The following is a 17,514-nucleotide window of genomic DNA, read 5'->3' as shown; positions in this document are numbered from 1 at the left end:
GCCTTCCATTTTATTGCAGGGGTAGTGCCAAGGATTTGGCCCTGTGTCGCCCCCCCCCCCCGGTTTCCTCTGCTCTGCTCTGGCACAACTCTGTCTGCAGCAGCTCAGCAGATCCAAACGGGTCCCTCTGCCCCCAGTCTCACACCACTGTGAGTCCCCCAGGAGACGGGCTCATCACTGCTCCTCTCCCACACAGCAGAAAGATGCTTTTGTACCTTAGATGTTACTCCTGTCAGTGTTTCTGCCCTCAGAGAGTGCAGCATCCTCTCTCCACAGTGTGAAAGATATTTTTATCTCATAAATCCTTTGATACATGGGAGTCTCACACACGTCTCTATTTAGACATTTTTATTTATGAATTTCATTGTGTAAGAGAACAAAAACATACCCGACAGTTGAGATCATCGACAGTCCCAGTGTGTGATAAATAAGCAGTGATCCCTCTGGCGAGAAACTTAGCCAGTGAGCGCAGAGCTTAACCCTTCTCAGTGCCCCTGCGCCCCCCCGCCCCCCCGCCCCCCTCACGCCTCGCTAACGGACCAGGACGCCATGCTGATTGCGCTCTTCTCCACGATTAACTGCATCTTGGCCACCAGGGCGGCGCTAGCCCCATGGAGCTAATAACAGTTCTTTTGGCTTGTGATTTGTGTTTCTGTGAGCTTCAGCTCATTTTCCCTCTGTCTGTGTTTCTGTGAGCTTCAGCCGTCCTCTCTGTCTGAAGCTGCTCCCAGCAGTGTCTGTGTCAGCATGTCTGTGGGCTGAAAACCAGACCGTGGAACATGGACGACCAGAGTTTCCCACAATCCCCTTGTGTGTGTTCCTTCCCATTTGTGTGTGTCCATTTTCTTACCTTTTCACCAACACAGTAAGAAAACTTCATCAGGAAACAGAAACCTGAATGTTCTGGTTCATGGACAGCAGATACCAGCAGCTGGCCTTGAGTCAGTTTGTGTGTGTAGGTCCCTGCTTTCAGCAGGGAGAACGGGAGTTGCTCTTTCTGGAATGTTCCATTTCTTGGCAATCCCCCACAGGCATCTGTAGTGAGCCATTACAGAGTGAACTGCAGAAACTGAAGGATGTTGGAAACCTTGCCATCCTTACTGATGGCTACGATTCCCTTTTAACGATAATATAATACAGAATAATCTTGTTAGTTTTTGCTGGCTGGGTATTGGAAACCATTAGCAAGGTAGTTTTAGTTGTCATGTAATTCATCTTATTGGAGTCTACACTGTCAGGGCACGTGAGTGAATACTAAACAACACCAACAAACAAGGATTTAGGGTCACATGTTCCACAGCCAATCAAAATAACGCTCAGGTGAGACTTAACAGAGAGACAAACAGACTAACAAGCACATTCTCTTTGTCCTACATGTAACCAAGTTTCCCCAAGGCCATTGGGCAGACAGTGTAAGTGTTTTACTGTTGTGTGTGTGTGTGTGTGTGTGTGTCTGTTTTCAGTAAAGGGAGGGTTGTATGACAGGGCTGTCTGGCTGTGCCCACAGGCAAACCTGTGCAGTTCCTACCTGTCCCTGCGGAGGGCGGTAGTGGCCTGCCTGAGGCAGCTAGCGCAGAGGGAGGCAGTGGAGGTGTCGGAGCACGCGGTGGCGCTGGTCAAGGAGCTCCCACGCAGGGACAGCACGGTGCTGGGTGAGCAGCGTCGCCCAGACAACCTGAGAGCCCCACGGCACTCTGGGAGGTGTAGTCGAAATAACCCTGTTTCATTGGCCACATTACTTACACGCCCTGTGAATGACTGATGTGTACAGACACTGTGATACTAAAAAAAAAAAACACTGTTATCAGCATTATGAAACAGTTACCGTTGTGTTTGTGCCAGAATGTAGGTTTTGTTCTATAGCTGAGGTTACATTATCATCTCAGCTGTGGTGGAAATGCTGCCAAATTGAGTCTGATCATTACTGTTCTGCAGACGTCACCATCAAAGAGGCCGGCCTGGAGGGGGCGCTCTTCAGCCTGCTGGACAGGGAGTCTGACCCGCAGCTGAGCAGGGACATCCAGGAGACGCTGGGCCACATGCTGAGCTCCATGGCTGCGGGGAGACTGGCTCACTGGCTCAAACTGTGCAAGGATGTGCTGTCCGCGTCTGCAGGTGGGTGTGGCCTCGCACCGTGCTGCGTGATGACTGGGTTCGAGCGGCGTTCGCTCTGTGTGTCTCTGACCCCCCACCCCTCTCTCTCCCCCGCAGACTTCTCCACAGCCGCCGCGGTGGAGACCACCCAGGAGGAGGACGACGGGGAGCGGTCAGACGACGACTCCGCCTTCACCTCGCGGGTTGAGTCCGGCGGCCCATTCAGCAACCCCCGCTGGTCCACGCGCGTGTTCGCGGCCGAGTGCGTGTGTCGCATCATCACCCAGTGCGAGAGCGCCGACCCCGCCCACTTCGACATGGCGCTGGCACAGGAGCGCCGCCTGCAGGAGTCCACCGGTCAGTGCAGGTGGTGCGGTGAGAAGCAGAGCCTAACCCCTCCCACAGGGCAAGATGCAGATCTTAGCCCCTCCCACAGGGCAAGACGCAGAGCTTAGCCCCTCCCACAGGGCAAGATGCAGAGCTTAGCCCCTCCCACAGGGCAAGATGCAGAGCTTAGCCCCTCTCACAGGGTGAGACGCAGAGCTTAGCCCCTCCCACAGGGCGAGACGCAGATTTTAGCCCCTCCCACACGGCGAGACGCAGAGCCTAACCCCTCCCACAGGGCGAGACACAGATCTTAGCCCCTCCCACACGGCGAGACGCAGATCTTAGCCCCTCCCACACGGCGAGACGCAGATCTTAACCCCTCCCACAGGGCGAGACGCAGATCTTAGCCCCTCCCACACGGCGAGACGCAGATCTTAGCCCCTCCCACACGGCGAGACGCAGATCTTAACCCCTCCCACAGGGCGAGATGCAGATCTTAGCCCCTCCCACAGGGCAAGACGCAGAGTTTAGCTCCTCCCACAGGGCGAGATGCAGATCTTAGCCCCTCCCACAGGGCGAGACGCAGAGTTTAGCTCCTCCCACAGGGCGAGACGCAGATCTTAGCCCCTCCCACAGGGCGAGACGCAGAGTTTAGCTCCTCCCACAGGGCGAGACACAGATCTTAGCCCCTCCCACAGGGCAAGTTGAGTGTCTCTCCTGAGCCGGTTTGTTTGAAGGCTTGATTGGTTGATTCGTTGGTTCATTGATTGGTTGGTAGATTGGTTGGTTGGATGGTTGGTTTATTGGTTGATTGGTTGCTTGCTTGCTTTATTGATTGGTTGTTTGCGGTGGCTCCTCCCTCTCGCTGCAGACTTCCTGGTTCTGCACCTGGCTGATCTGATCCGCATGGCGTTCATGGCGGCGACGGACCACAGCGAGCCGCTGCGTCTGGCAGGACTACAGACCCTCCTGCTCATCATCCGAAAGTTCGCCCCCGTCCCCGAACCCGAGTTCCCGGGACACGTCATCCTGGAGCAGTACCAGGCCAACGTGAGCCATACCTGCCCTGTCTCACCCTGTCTCGCCCTGCCCTGCCCTGCCCTGCCCTGCCCTGTCTCACCCTGTCTCGCCCTGCCCTGCCCTGCCCTGCCTCACCCTGCCTCACCCTGCCTCACCCTGTCTCACCCTGCCCTGCCCTGCCCTGCCCTGCCCTGCCTCACTCTACCCTGTCTCACCCTGCCTCACCCTGCCCTGTCTCACCCTGCCTCACCCTGCCCTGTCTCACCCTGCCCCGCCCTGCCCCACCCTGTCCTGCCCTGCCTCACCCTGCCCCACCCTGCCCTGCCCTGCCTCACCTGCCCTGCCTCACCTGTCCTGCCTCCCCTGCCCCGCCCTGCCTCCTCTTGTTCCCAGCCTGCTCTGTGCTGCTTCGTGCAATACTGTAGTAAACTGCCTTGAGACAGCAGGCACAGTGCCTTGGGGCAGACGTGCTAACCAGAACGCATCAAACTGAGTGGAACTGAACTCCAGAGGATGGCAGGACACTTTCTGCTCCGTCTGTGGAAGGCAGGACACTTTCTGCTCCGTCTGTGGAAGGCAGAGACTGATGTGTGTTTGAGAACGTCAGACAGCAGGTTGCAGCCTCTGTGTTACTTAAAGATCAATCAGTCTTCCTGCAGTGCAGCTCTGTATAGAGAGTGTCCCTGGAGATCTGTGCCTCTCTCCAAACTCCACACTGAAGGCAGGACTGCAGCGTTTTGTGTCTAGACAGATGGAGCCGATGATCACGTTTTTCTTTCTGTGTCTGTAGGTGGGTGCAGCCCTGAGACCCGCCTTTACCCCGGACACACCCCCCGATGTCACTGCTAAAGCCTGTCAGGTGAGGCCCCTCCCCTCCCCTCCCCTGCTCCGTCAGGCTGTGGTGCTGGGTGGAGAGCTGTCAGGCGTTAGGGTTAGGGTGGAGGGCGTCAGGGTTAGGGTGGAGGGCGTCAGGGTTAGGGTGGAGGGCGTCAGGGTTAGGGTGGAGGGCGTTAGGGTCAGGGTGGAGGGCGTCAGGGTTAGGGTGGAGGGCGTCAGGGTTAGGGTGGAGGGCGTTAGGGTTAGGGTGGAGGACGCTGGCTCGGCCTGCAGTGTTTGGGGGCGGAGCTGCCTCTCTCAGGAAGCGGGGCTGACAGGTGTTCTCGCCCCTGCAGGTGTGCAGCGCTTGGATGGCCAGCGGGGTGGTGACTGACCTCAGCGATCTGCGGAGGGTGCACCAGCTGCTGGCCTCCTCCCTCCTCAGGGTGCAGGCGGGAAAGGAGGTGCCCAGCCAGCTGTACAACGAGAGCACCTCCACCATGGAAGCGCTGGCTGTGCTGAAGGCCTGGGCAGAGGTGAGGGAGGGGCAGGGAGGGTCGCCTTAGAGCCCTGGGGGCCTGGCGGTCAGGCTCAGCCAGGCAGGGCCACGGCCGCCAAGTCTGAAACCCAGTTTTTGGGAGTTGTGGTCTGTCATGTTGTGCAGTGTTCACTGAAACACTCAGGGTTGCAGAAAGATGGAAGTTGTGTCTCCCTAAAACTGGAAGCTCTTCCCTGTCTTGGGTCAGCCAGATCTCTCACCCTGAGAGAGGAGCATGGTGGGACACTGTGCTGTCTGAGGTGCAGAGACACTCACCGATCTTTCTGGCTGTGTGCTGTGTATTGTGTCTCAGGTGTATATCGTGGCGGTGCGGAGCTCCAAGCTGCCAGACCTGGGTCCCAGCCAATCAGAGGAGGGGGCGGGGCCAGGGCCTGGAGGGGACGGGCTGCTGAGGCTGGTGCAGGCGGACCTGCCAACCCTGAGCCGGCTGTGGCTGGCTGTGCTGCAGGACCACGCCCTCCTCACCCTCCCCGCAGAGTATTCTTCCCAGCTCCCAGCCGCAGGTCAGCGCCCCCTGCTGTCAGACCGCGTCCATGCGGAGCATTTTCCAGCCCTGGCTGCTGAGCTGCATGAGCTGCAGTGAGGAGCAGGTGTTGTGGAGATGCAGTTGTGAGGATATGAGGTTCAGATCCAGGGTTAGACAATGGCTTTGCGCGGAGTAAGCAGGTAGTGTGTGAAAGTTTCAGGTAAGTAGGTCTTGCCATGATCTCTGTTGGATGAAGTCTTGTTTGGGTCTCTGTGGGGAATCAATGAAAGTTTAGCTCAGATCCCTGTGTGAAATTGAAAGCTGCACAGCGACTGTTATATCGGTTGACTCGGTGAACATCTGGCTGTGGTCTGACAGGTATGGAGATGTAGGTGTGATTGTGACTGCTGTCAGTTTGTATTGTATGTGTGGCTGTGATTGTTGTCGGTCTGCGTGTGGCTGTGTTGTATGTGTGGCTGTGATTGTTGTCGGTCTGCATGTGGCTGTGTTGTATGTGTGGCTGTGATTGTTGTCGGTCTGTATGTGGCTGTGTTGTATGTGTGGCTGTGATTGTTGTCGGTCTGCATGTGGCTGTGTTGTAGGTGAGGTTGTAACTGCTGTCGGTCTGCATGTGGCTGTGCTGTAGGTGTGGTTGTAACTGCTGTCGGTCTGCGTGTGGCTGTGTTGTAGGTGTGGTTGTAATTGTCTGTCTGCGTGTGGCTGTGTTGTAGGTGTGGTTGTAACTGCTGTCGGTCTGCGTGTGGTTGTGCTGTAGGTGTGGTTGTAATTGTCTGTCTGCGTGTGGCTGTGTTGTAGGTGTGGTTGTAACTGCTGTCGGTCTGCATGTGGCTGTGCTGTAGGTGTGGTTGTAACTGCTGTCGGTCTGCGTGTGGCTGTGCTGTAGGTGTGGTTGTAATTGTCTGTCTGCGTGTGGCTGTGTTGTAGGTGTGGTTGTAACTGCTGTGGGTCTGCGTGTGGCTGTGCTGTAGGTGTGGTTGTAACTGCTGTCGGTCTGCGTGTGGCTGTGCTGTAGGTGAGGTTGTAACTGCTGTCGGTCTGCATGGGGCTGTGCTGTAGGTGTGGTTGTAACTGCTGTCGGTCTGCGTGTGGCTGTGTTGTAGGTGTGGTTGTAATTGTCTGTCTGCGTGTGGCTGTGTTGTAGGTGTGGTTGTAACTGCTGTCGGTCTGCATGTGGCTGTGCTGTAGGTGTGGTTGTAACTGCTGTGGGTCTGCGTGTGGCTGTGCTGTAGGTGTGGTTGTAACTGCTGTCGGTCTGCGTGTGGCTGTGTTGTAGGTGTGGTTGTAACTGCTGTCGGTCTGCGTGTGGCTGTGCTGTAGGTGTGGTTGTAATTGTCGGTCTGCGTGTGGCTGTGTTGTAGGTGAGGTTGTAACTGCTGTCGGTCTGCATGGGGCTGTGCTGTAGGTGTGGTTGTAACTGCTGTGGGTCTGCGTGTGGCTGTGCTGTAGGTGTGGTTGTAATTGTCTGTCTGCGTGTGGCTGTGTTGTAGGTGTGGTTGTAATTGTCTGTCTGCGTGTGGCTGTGTTGTAGGTGTGGTTGTAACTGCTGTCGGTCTGCGTGTGGCTGTGCTGTAGGTGTGGTTGTAACTGCTGTCGGTCTGCGTGTGGCTGTGCTGTAGTTGTGGTTGTAACTGCTGTTGGTCTGCGTGTCTGTGTTTCAGGAGGAACGTTCTACACGGCGGAGACGGTGACGCAGGCCAGGCCTCACTACTGCAGCTCGTGGGGGCCCATCCTCCACGCCGCCACTCTGTGGCTCAGCAGCACCGGCTTCATCGTGGTGGACGAGGGCCCCGCCAACCTGTCCCGCCCCGTCACCCCCACCTCCATGGGCCAGTCCACCTCGCTGGCCAGCGTCACGTCCCCCGAGGACGTCAACACCGAGCGGCTGCACCTCATTCTGGGTGAGGAGCCTCCCTCTGACACGCAGCCCCCTGCTGTGCTCGGGTTTATCAAGCCCCTGTCAGCGCAGCCCGTGTCAGCAGAGCCCGTGTCAGCGCAGCCCGTGTAAACGCAGCCCGTGTAAACGCAGCCCGTGTCAGCGCAGCCCGTGTCAGCAGAGCCCGTGTCAGCAGAGCCCGTGTAAACGCAGCCCGTGTAAACGCAGCCCGTGTCAGCGCAGCCCGTGTAAAAGCAGCCCGTGTCAGCAGAGCCCGTGTCAGCAGAGCCCGTGTAAACGCAGCCCGTGTCAGCAGAGCCCGTGTCAGTAGAGCCCGTGTAAACGCAGCCCGTGTCAGCAGAGCCTGTGTCAGCGCAGCCCGTGTAAACGCAGCCCGTGTCAGCGCAGCCCGTGTAAACGCAGCCCGTGTCAGCGCAGCCCGTGTAAACGCAGCCCGTGTCAGCAGAGCCCGTGTCAGCAGAGCCCGTGTCAGCAGAGCCCGTGTAAACGCAGCCCGTGTCAGCGCAGCCCGTGTAAACGCAGCCCGTGTCAGCAGAGCCCGTGTCAGCGCAGCCCGTTTGCGAGTGTTTACTGTGAAGCTGGCAGTGATGCTGCACGTCCTGCGCTCCGCGCTGATGCAGCCGCGCTGATGCTCTCGCGTCTCGGTCCCTGTCTGCAGGCCTCAGCGTGGAGTTCCTGTGCTCCCCGCGCTCCGACGCGCAGATGGAGAACATCACTTCCTGCCTGCACGCCCTGCAGGCTCTGCTGGACCTCCCCTGGCCCCGCTCCAAAATCGGCAACGATCAGGTACTGTGACCTGCAGGCTCCTAAGAACAGGACAAAAGCAGCTCATGTAGGCCTGGCAGTGGAGATGTGGACATGCTACTGTTCTGAGCCCAGAGTGTTAGCGGTGTTGCTAATGAACGTTAGCGGTGTTGCTCCACTGCAGGCGCTGAGTGTGGAGCTGCTGAGTGTGCTGCACAGGCTGATCGTGACGCGGGAGTCGGCGGCGGTGCAGGACGCTGTGCTGCAGCTGGTGCGCCAGGTGGTGTGCGCAGCCCAGGAGCACGTGAGGGAGAAGAGGCACAGCGCGGAGGGTGAGTCTCCCACGCTGGCAACCAGGAGGTCACAGGTTCACTGCCCAGCTCTGCTGTCGTGAATGTGGCCCCAGGGACGCATATTAATAATGCAATGTAATAATGTAATGTAACTAATGGAATATAATCAGCACGTTTCAGCACATCTCAGAGTTTAAGGTTTTACCTAAGGGCATTAGAGGGGTGTTCCCATAAGGCCCGGCTGTGGGGTGGTGTGTTGCGCGGGGGGCGTGGTCTGACGCGGTGCTACGTTGCCGTTGGCAGTGGACGACGGAGCGGCGGAGAAGGAGACGCTGCCGGAGTTCGGGGAGGGCCGGGACACTGGTGGGCTTATGCCGGGGCGCTCGCTGGTGCTGGGGGCGTTGGAGCTGTGCCTGTCTGTGCTGGTGCGCCGCCTCCCCCAGCTCAGCCCCAAGCTGGCCGGCAGCCCCACGGGGCAGGGGGGGCCGCCCCGCCCCCTCAGCCCCAGCGACTGCGGCCTGGTGGCCTCCGCCCTCGCCGTCCTGGCTGACCTGCCCTCCATCTGCTCCCCTGAGGGTAAGCAGCACCCTCCCTCCGGTCACACACCACCGGCAGCAAACACCTCACTCACCAATCACACACCACCGGCAGCAAACAACTCACTCACCAATCACACACCACCGGCAGCAAACACCTCACTCACCAATCACACACCACCGGCAGCAAACACCTCACTCACCAATCACACACCACCGGCAGCAAACACCTCACTCACCAATCACACACCACCGGCAGCAAACACCTCACTCACCAATCACACACCACCGGCAGCAAACACCTCATTCACCAATCACACACCACCGGCAGCAAACACCTCACTCACCAATCACACACCACCGGCAGCAAACACCTCACTCACCAATCACACACCACCGGCAGCAAACAACTCACTCACCAATCACACACCACAGCCAGGGGTCACCTGACTCACTCACCCAATCATATAGCACCGACAGGGATCAGCTGACTCACTCACCAATCACACACCACAGCCAGGGATCAGCTGACTCACTCACCCAATCACATAGCACCGCCAGGGATCAGCTGACTCACTCACCCAGTCATATAGCACCGGCAGCAAATAACTCACTCACCCAATCACACACCACCGCCAGGGTTCAGCTGACTCACTCACCAATCACACACCACCGCCAAGGATCAGCTGACTCACTCACCAATCACACACCACAGCCAGGGATCAGCTGACTCACTCACCAATCACACACCACAGCCAGGGATCAGCTGACTCACTCACCCAATCACATAGCACCGCCAGGGATCACCTGACTCACTCACCCAATCATATAGCACCGCCAGGGATCAGCTGACTCACTCACCAATCACACACCACCGCCAGGGATCAGCTGACTCACTCACCCAATCATATAGCACCGGCAGCAAACAACTCACTCACCAATCACACACCACCACCAGGGATCAGCTGACTCACTCACCAATCACACACCACCGCCAGGGATCAGCTGACTCACTCACCAATCACACACCACCGCCAGGGATCAGCTGACTCACTCACCCAATCACATAGCACCGCCAGGGATCAGCTGACTCACTCACCAATCACACACCACCGCCAGGGCTCAGCTGACTCACTCACCGACAGGGATCGAATGACTCATTCACTGATTAATCATACAGCGCTGACAGAGATCAGCTGCTTTACTGATTAATCCTAAAGAACTGATAGTGATTCACTCATTTGCTCATTTACGAGAGCGATCAATCATTACACTTTTCATTGTCTCACTCACTTTCACTCTGATCACTCAGGACATTATATCCTGTGTAATAACTGTGCTTTATAGGTTTGTATTCTGTGTTAGGGGGGTCTTGATAATTACGCTTGTGTCCTTTAATAACAGTTAGTATACTGTACATATGAGAAGCACTGTCTGGGCCTGTTGTACCCCGCTGTGGCCTGAGGTGGAGCTGTTCTCCCGCAGGCAGTGTGTCCATCCTGCCGACAGTGCTGTACCTGCTGATGGGGGTCCTGCGGCAGGCATTGCGGCCCCCCCTCGGGGAGGAGCGGGGCGTGGTGGTGGGCGGGGCCCTGCAGGCACTGCGCACGGTGCTCTCCTCCCCCATGGCCCGCGCTGAGAAGAGCCGGGGGGCGTGGTCCCACCTGCTGCGCTGTGCCCTCAGCACCCTGCTGGACTGCTGGGAGCCAGGTACCCAGCGCTCACTCTGATTGGCTCACAATCCACACAGCCCCTCCCAGGACTGCCTGACCCCGCCTACTGCCACATAAATACACTAACATCACTCCTCACACACTACAAAATGTATACCCCCATTACACTACATTACATTACATGCATTTAGCAGATGCTCTTATCCAGAGCGACTTCCAGCACAATAGAACATAAGTGTATCCATTGAAGTTAAGTGAGCAGTCCCAACACCTTACCCTGCCCACTACAATACAGACCTTCTTATGTAATACCCTGCTCTGAAACCCATACCCTGCTCACCAAAAAATACCCCATCTTTTCTTTAATTCCCCCATTCCGTGTAGTACCCCATCCAATGACCTTGCCACCTCTCGTACTTGACCCTCAGACTTTTTGCATGTAATATTTTAAAGAACTCACACTTTGTGTGCGTGTGTGTGCGTGTGTTGTGTGTGCGTGTGTGTGTGTGTGTGTGTGTGTGTGTGTGCGTGCGTGTGTGTGCCTGTGCGCGTGTGTTGTGTGTGTGTGCGTGTGAACGTGTGTTGTGTGCATGTGTGTGCGTGTGTGTTGTGTGCATGTGTGTGTGCGCGTGTGTGTGTGTGTTGTGTGTGTGTTGTGTGCGTGTGTGTTGTGTGTTGTGTGTTGTGTGTGTGTGTGCGTGTGCGTGCGTGTGCACGTGTGTGTTGTGTGCGTGTGTGCGTGCGCGTGCGTGTGCGTGTGTGTGCGTGTGTGTGCGTGTGTGTGCGTGTGCACGTGTGTGTTGTGTGCGTGTGTGTGTGTACAGGGGAGGCGGGGCTCGGTGTGGATGATGTCAGTCTGCTGACGGCGCTCACCATCTTCCTGCTCTCGGCGAGTCCTGAGGTCACCACCGCGCCATCAGTCCAAACGCGCTGTATCAGCCGATTCAGGGCCAGCCTGGAGTCCAAGGACCCTGCGGTGAGCCCCGTCCCACACCCCTAACCCCCAAACCCTAATCCTAAAACCCCTAACCCCTAACTTCTAACCCTTAACCTCATACTCTCATACTCTAAGCTCTCTGGCCTCACGGTGGACACTTATCTGCTTTCACTCAAGCATTGCTGTTAATTTCTCAATGAAGTCTCCTGGGTTTCTCTCCTTGAGGTCTTACCTTAAAAGCAAAGCTTAAACCTTTTGGATCCTTAAAATATCTGCACCAAGGCACCTTTTTGTCTGTGAAAATCAATAGTTTTCTAATGAATTTTGAAATGAAAATGACACTTGAAGCAAACCTGTGTGTTTGTCATTAGACAGACAGCTTTCTCAGACCCCGCCTTCTTGCTGTTGTCAGATGCCCGAGGCTGTAGTTCATGTTGCTGCCACTGGGGGCAGAGTTTCTCACAGCCAGGTGACTGTGCTCGTGCAGGTCCTGAGCCGCTGCTTCCAGCTGCTGCTGTCGGTGTTCCAGAGCCCGGCGCGGGGCGTGGCCGTGCCCTTCATCCAGGCGCTGGGCGGGGCGCTGCTCAGGCAGCTGCAGGGCGTGGAGAAGCGCAGGCCACAGAGTGCAGACGAGCTGCAGGCTGTGCAGGATGGGGTGCGAGTGCTGGAGGCGCTGGTGTCTGCGGCTGACCCAGAGCACCGTGAGTACCGGGGCACCGCGGGTACCGGGGCACTGCGGGTTTGGTGTGAGGGGTTTGGTGTGAGGTGTGAGGGGTTTTGGTGTGAGGTGTGAGGGGTTTGGTGTGAGGTGTGAGGGGTTTTGGTGTGAGGTGTGAGGGGTTTGGTGTGAGGTGTGAGGGGTTTTGGTGTGAGGTGTGAGGGGTTTGGTGTGAGGTGTGAGGGGTTTTGGTGTGAGGTGTGAGGGGTTTGGTGTGAGGTGTGAGGGGATAGGTGTGAGGGGTTTGGTGTGAGGTGTGAGGGGTTAGGTGTGAGGTGTGAGGGGTTAGGTGTGAGGTGTGAGGGGTTAGGTGTGGCAGGTTTCAGTGTGTGAGGCTGTGTGATGGTGTCTGTGTTTGCTTCGTGAGGGTATTTGTTTTCACTGTGTGACGGTGTTAGCATTAGCTGTGTGACGGTGTTAGCATTAGCTGTGTGACGGTGTTAGCTGTGTGACGGTGTTAGCATTAGCTGTGTGATGTGTTGTGACCGCAGGTCCCCAGCTGGTGGCGGTGTTGCTGCCCATCCTCATCTCCTTCCTGCTGGATGAGAATGCGCTGGCCTCGGCGCCCCCGGCCGCCCGCTCCCTGCACGACTCTGCTCTGCGCGACCTCATGCGTCTCGGGCCCCAGAACTCCGCCGTCTTCAAGGCCCTCATGACCTCTGCACCCTCCATGAAGGCGCGGCTGGAGGCCGCGGTCAAGGGCAACCAGGAGAGCCTGAAGGCCAAGACGGCCCCGCCCCCGGCCACCAGCAAGAGCTCTCCCAGCATCCAGCTCAAGACCCACTTCCTGTGACCCCAGCCTCTAGCTGAAGACCAATATCCTGTGATCCCACAGTTCAATTAGTGGCCTTTAGAGAGAGAGAGAGGGAAGTCATACACATGTATACAGAATCACTTAACTATAGAACGCTTACACTGTAACAACACTAAAGGCGCAGCACAAGGTTTGGACTAGATTCATGCCGCTTGCCTGCCTAAAAGAAGGTTTTTTGACCTTTTGTTCATGTTTATGTTACCTTTGTTAGTGTGTCGCTGTTTGTCGGAGTTGCATTAACCTCTGTGAGGAAACACCAGAGTGAAGTCGCTCGGCGCAGCAGAGGAAATGCGAAAGCAGGAAGTCATGCAGAGACCATGCCCTGAGGGCTGCTGGGTTTGTAGTTCGTAGTCCTGGATTTGAAGTACGAAACAACTGGCTCAGGTGTTCTGGGTCGGTTGTAGAGTGCTGTCATATGAGCATGGCCTTCACACCCTGCTGTACCCCCCGCCAGCATGCTGCACACTTCTCCCAGCCATTTCTGTCACATTGTATTGGCTGCTGTAATTATTTTACACAAAACGCCACACGCTGAGTGAGTTTTGTGTCGCTAGCGCGGAAGCTGTGGGCAGAGGCATCCACACAGATCCCTGTCACAAAGTGAAGGTGTGACTCACGAAAAGAGCTGAGGACACACCAGCGCCCCACACCCAGCGCCCATAGGGTGCCAGTCTGCACCCTGTTTCCGCGGTGATCTGATTGTTAAAGTGAACAGTGCCTAGCCTGGGCCCAGTCTCACCTTCACTCCCTGAGTCTGCACACAAAACAGCCCTCACTCCCTTACAACCCCACTGACCTCAGAACAGCCATCACTCCCTCCCAACTCAGTAATGCAGTGCATCCTGAGGCACAACACTGACCTCAGAACAGTTTAGCATAAGCTGGTGTTGTTTGACAAGTGCCGTCCTCATCAGGAAAAAAATGCAAAAAATGAATTTGCCTCAATGATGCTGAGCAAAGTGGCCAGTCAGGTGTGCAGAGAGATGCACAGATTCTCCGCCTCGCCTGCTTCACCTGCCTCAGTCTGATGGCCTTTACTGTACAGACCGGAGGTAGCCACTCCATCTCAGAGACAAGCGTGTGATCACCACAGCAATACGGTTTCTAACATGGTGATCACCAGCAACCAAGAGCAGGTTAATACATGCAGATTTAACAGAACAATTCTAAAAACAATAGATTAGTGAGCCTTATATTTCACAAACGTTATCCTTAAACAACATGATTACTCTGGACTCTAAAGTGCTACTCAACAATCAGTTAATGATCAACTAGGATGCAATCGAATTTGAATGTTGCCACAGTCTGACTGTGTTTATGATTTTAGTTTTTAAATGAAGCTTTTCTTCTCAGTCTGCTGAAAGTCATGGTTTGCTCTTCAGGAAACAGCGGTAGAGAAACATGTTTCACACAGGTGCTCTGAAAGGGATATCATGATCTGAATGTTGTACTCTGGATGTGATGTCACTGTTGGACACGCTCTTGTGATGGTATGGAGGGTATGTGAGTAAGGATTATTAGATGGTTTTTAGATAGTTGCTGACTCGTTACTTCAGGAATATCCTGAGTCAGGCAGGGGGAGGGTGCATTCGGCCTGTAGGGGATGCCATGTCTCAGTGTGAGCCCAGGGTTGGGATATGTTTAAAGGGAGGGGTCCATCATGTCCCCCTTCACTGCCCCACCCCCACTGTGTCCAGCTTTTAAGCACTTTTATCGCTGTGAGAACTATGTAAGTTATTGCAGTATTTGTAGGCTGTACACCTTTGTACAGAGCACTGTAAATTGTACATAGTAACAATTTGAGGTAAATCTTAACACCTGATTTTGTTTTCTAATGTATTTGAGAAAATAAAGCCTAATATTCCTTTCTCAGTGCTGGAGTTGTCTGTGTTCATGCTGATATATTGTGGTTATATTTCTCTCTCTGTGACGAGTGGAGTGCCGAGTGGGTGTTGCGGGTCTCATTGCAGTCTATTCATTTTGCAGTCCTTTCCACGGCACTTTAAAATGGACTTCCCCACACAGAGGATGGTAGTTTTTTATTTAGCCATGATATCCTCCACCAGAAGCAAACAGTCCTACATGCAGAGCACTGGCATTTTGAGTGTTTACACTGAAGTCCTGCTCAAGACCAAAGACACTGGGAATAAGAGCTTTGCTGAGGTACGTGTGCCTCTCAGATCTGAACATTTCAATGTCAGTAACATCTGCATAGAAAGGTAACTAATTACAAATCATTTTCAAACTCAAACCTTTGCCACTTCGCTGTAAGCTGGGGTTTGGTTCTGTCTGGATTCCCTCAGTGCAGAAGCAAATGTCTTTATTCAGTCATTGCAAAAGTTGTTTTGATCAAAGCTGACTAATTGTTGAATGTTTACAGACTACTGCACATTAATTTATGGAGTGTAATAATAATGAATAAATAAAGATTGCACGCTCGTGCTGTGCTGTTTTCATCCTTTCTAATGTAGTCAGCAAGCGATCATCTGTGTACAGAATCCTGCTATCGCCTGTATTACACAAACACTTTTACATGACTGTAAAAAGAACACAAACAGCCTTTGATCAGAAACGCCGGCTGACTGCTGACAGTTCTGCAGCCTGTTTCTGTGTCTGTACTGTGAGCACAGAAGGGCTTTGCTGGTGAGAGTAACTCACTCACTGCCACCCAAAATGACAGCGAAAGAAATGATTCCTCTTACATGTGTGCATTTTACAGTTTTCAAGATAATGGTTTCTACCATGCTGTGCCAGTGGGTTTTCTGCTTGCCCAGTGCTGGTATGTTGCTGTAAAATCTCCGATGATTCGTTGTCATGCCTTTTATATCCGCTTTGAGATGGTCAGTGTGATCACTCTTTAATGAAACATATCCTGCTCAGACTGACATGTGGTCCCATCACTGTTCTGCTCCTCACCAGACACATAAATACCCAACAACAGAGAAAAATTGTCTTTAAAAAGTGTCCGGAAGCAGGGAAACTTTTGGAGGCTGAAACATCCTGGGCACACCTGAGCGCAGTTACAGGCCTTGCTTATATGGTCTCTGCACCCAGTATTAAACTTATGAAAAGCTTCTTTTAGATCATTGGTTTTTGTGTTATTAATAACTGATCAGGTCTGAAGATAAAAATACCTTCATCTCTCTCTCCCCTGCTGACCCAGACTGAAGGGAATTGCATGCTTGCATTTAAAAGCGAATGTCTTCCACATGGACAAACAGACTCAGGTTCAGCATGGGGATGTATAAGGAACATGGAACAAGATCTGCAGCTCTGCGAGCAAGCTCTGAACTTCTGTTCTCCTCATGCAACCAACTCGAATAGCTGACGATGTTACCAGCTGAGCTACAGTGAATTTGTCCCTTCTGTAGTTACGTTTTTGCTCCAAAGGCAACAGCACTAGCTAACCCGAATCTGCGGGAGTGAGGTCACTACTGAAAGGGGTTCATCTTGGAATGCCTGCTCCTTGGAGCTGTTGGGAATTTTGGTATGCACCATTCTTTTTCTTGTCAGATGCCTGTCCATCACTTAAAGGCACAACAGCAACATCCTACCCTCAGGTTTATACTGAGGATGTAAATCACACACATCTCTGTCCATCCATTAGTTCATGGCTTAGAAGGGTAATTAACAATTAATTATCACTAATACAGGATTAAAGATTGTTTGACTTATAAATTGGCTCCAGCAGCAGGGCTATGTACCCGCACACTACTTGCACTTGTAGCCGACTTGCTGAATGCAAATCAGATGTTCTGTGTGAAAAGGAAAATGACATTTCTACGTAGCAAATGTGGTTAAACTAAACTAGATAAATTAGTCAGCATTAACTTGGCTGCATTTCAGCCAACAGAGCTAGCTTTTAGCGATATCAATTTGATAGCTAGCGAGAGAGCAATCAGCGAACATGCATAGCTCCCTTTGTAAACTGACAGCTGCTGCCAACTCATGTGGGAAAAAATGCCTGGCACGCGCAACTCAGTTTAATCAGGCCTAGGTGCTTATAAACTTCAAGTATTGCTAGCGATATGCTTTAAAGCTTTTCAGTATATCTATTTAGCAAGCATGGAGTCTGCCTAAAATAATTTTGCCCATTTAGGCCTGCATAAGTTGGACCACACTGCACCGTCTGTGTGCACCCAGAACAGCCGGGCTGCGTGCCTCCTCTCTGATGGGTACTGACCGGGTTATACCGACTTTAAATATTGTTACCATGATTAAACAATTTATCATAATAACAATATACTGATGAGATTAATTGAATAAACCTCACATAGAATTGAGAGATTTAACAGCAATGCCTGAGTTGAATCTAAAATGTTTTTGTGTAAGTTTTTTTTTCTGTTCAAGTATAAACACGAGACCTGTTGTTTCGTGCAGTAGGCCGATGCTCCTCCTTCGCAAACTAGCCATCTCTTTAACTGAAAACCTTCCAACGGGAAAGAGAAAGCATCACCCAGGAGCGTTTTATGGACCCCTTTTATTCTGAACAGTTTTTGGAAAAAAACAATGTGGATGATTGGACTGTACTTTTGACACGCGCTCTTGCAGCTGACAGCCGATTAATCGATGATCGATAGATTGTCAGTCGTAGCTATGGAT

General features: G+C 53.7%; 1 protein-coding gene across 1 annotated transcript in view; it reads left to right on the top strand.

Annotated features, from left to right (window-relative positions):
• heatr5a (HEAT repeat containing 5a) overlaps window positions 1-14,684 on the top strand; it is a 36,337-nt gene extending 21,653 nt beyond the window's left edge. The window contains exons 23-37 of the mRNA XM_036542048.1: window positions 1,508-1,652; window positions 1,936-2,115; window positions 2,212-2,451; window positions 3,293-3,471; window positions 4,232-4,300; window positions 4,614-4,793; window positions 5,109-5,319; window positions 6,962-7,201; window positions 7,856-7,983; window positions 8,126-8,273; window positions 8,538-8,810; window positions 10,256-10,480; window positions 11,268-11,419; window positions 11,868-12,081; window positions 12,590-14,684. Coding sequence (XP_036397941.1) covers window positions 1,508-1,652; window positions 1,936-2,115; window positions 2,212-2,451; window positions 3,293-3,471; window positions 4,232-4,300; window positions 4,614-4,793; window positions 5,109-5,319; window positions 6,962-7,201; window positions 7,856-7,983; window positions 8,126-8,273; window positions 8,538-8,810; window positions 10,256-10,480; window positions 11,268-11,419; window positions 11,868-12,081; window positions 12,590-12,891 — 2,886 coding nt within the window. The 3' untranslated portion in view covers window positions 12,892-14,684. The remainder of the gene's footprint in view (window positions 1-1,507; window positions 1,653-1,935; window positions 2,116-2,211; window positions 2,452-3,292; window positions 3,472-4,231; window positions 4,301-4,613; window positions 4,794-5,108; window positions 5,320-6,961; window positions 7,202-7,855; window positions 7,984-8,125; window positions 8,274-8,537; window positions 8,811-10,255; window positions 10,481-11,267; window positions 11,420-11,867; window positions 12,082-12,589) is intronic.
• The last annotated feature ends 2,830 nt before the right edge of the window (window positions 14,685-17,514 follow it).

This window comes from Megalops cyprinoides, chromosome 12 (assembly GCF_013368585.1).
Source record: "Megalops cyprinoides isolate fMegCyp1 chromosome 12, fMegCyp1.pri, whole genome shotgun sequence".
Lineage (NCBI taxonomy): Eukaryota > Metazoa > Chordata > Actinopteri > Elopiformes > Megalopidae > Megalops > Megalops cyprinoides.
The sequence above is the reverse complement of the archived record's forward strand: the minus strand, read 5'-3'. Positions and strand labels throughout refer to the sequence as shown.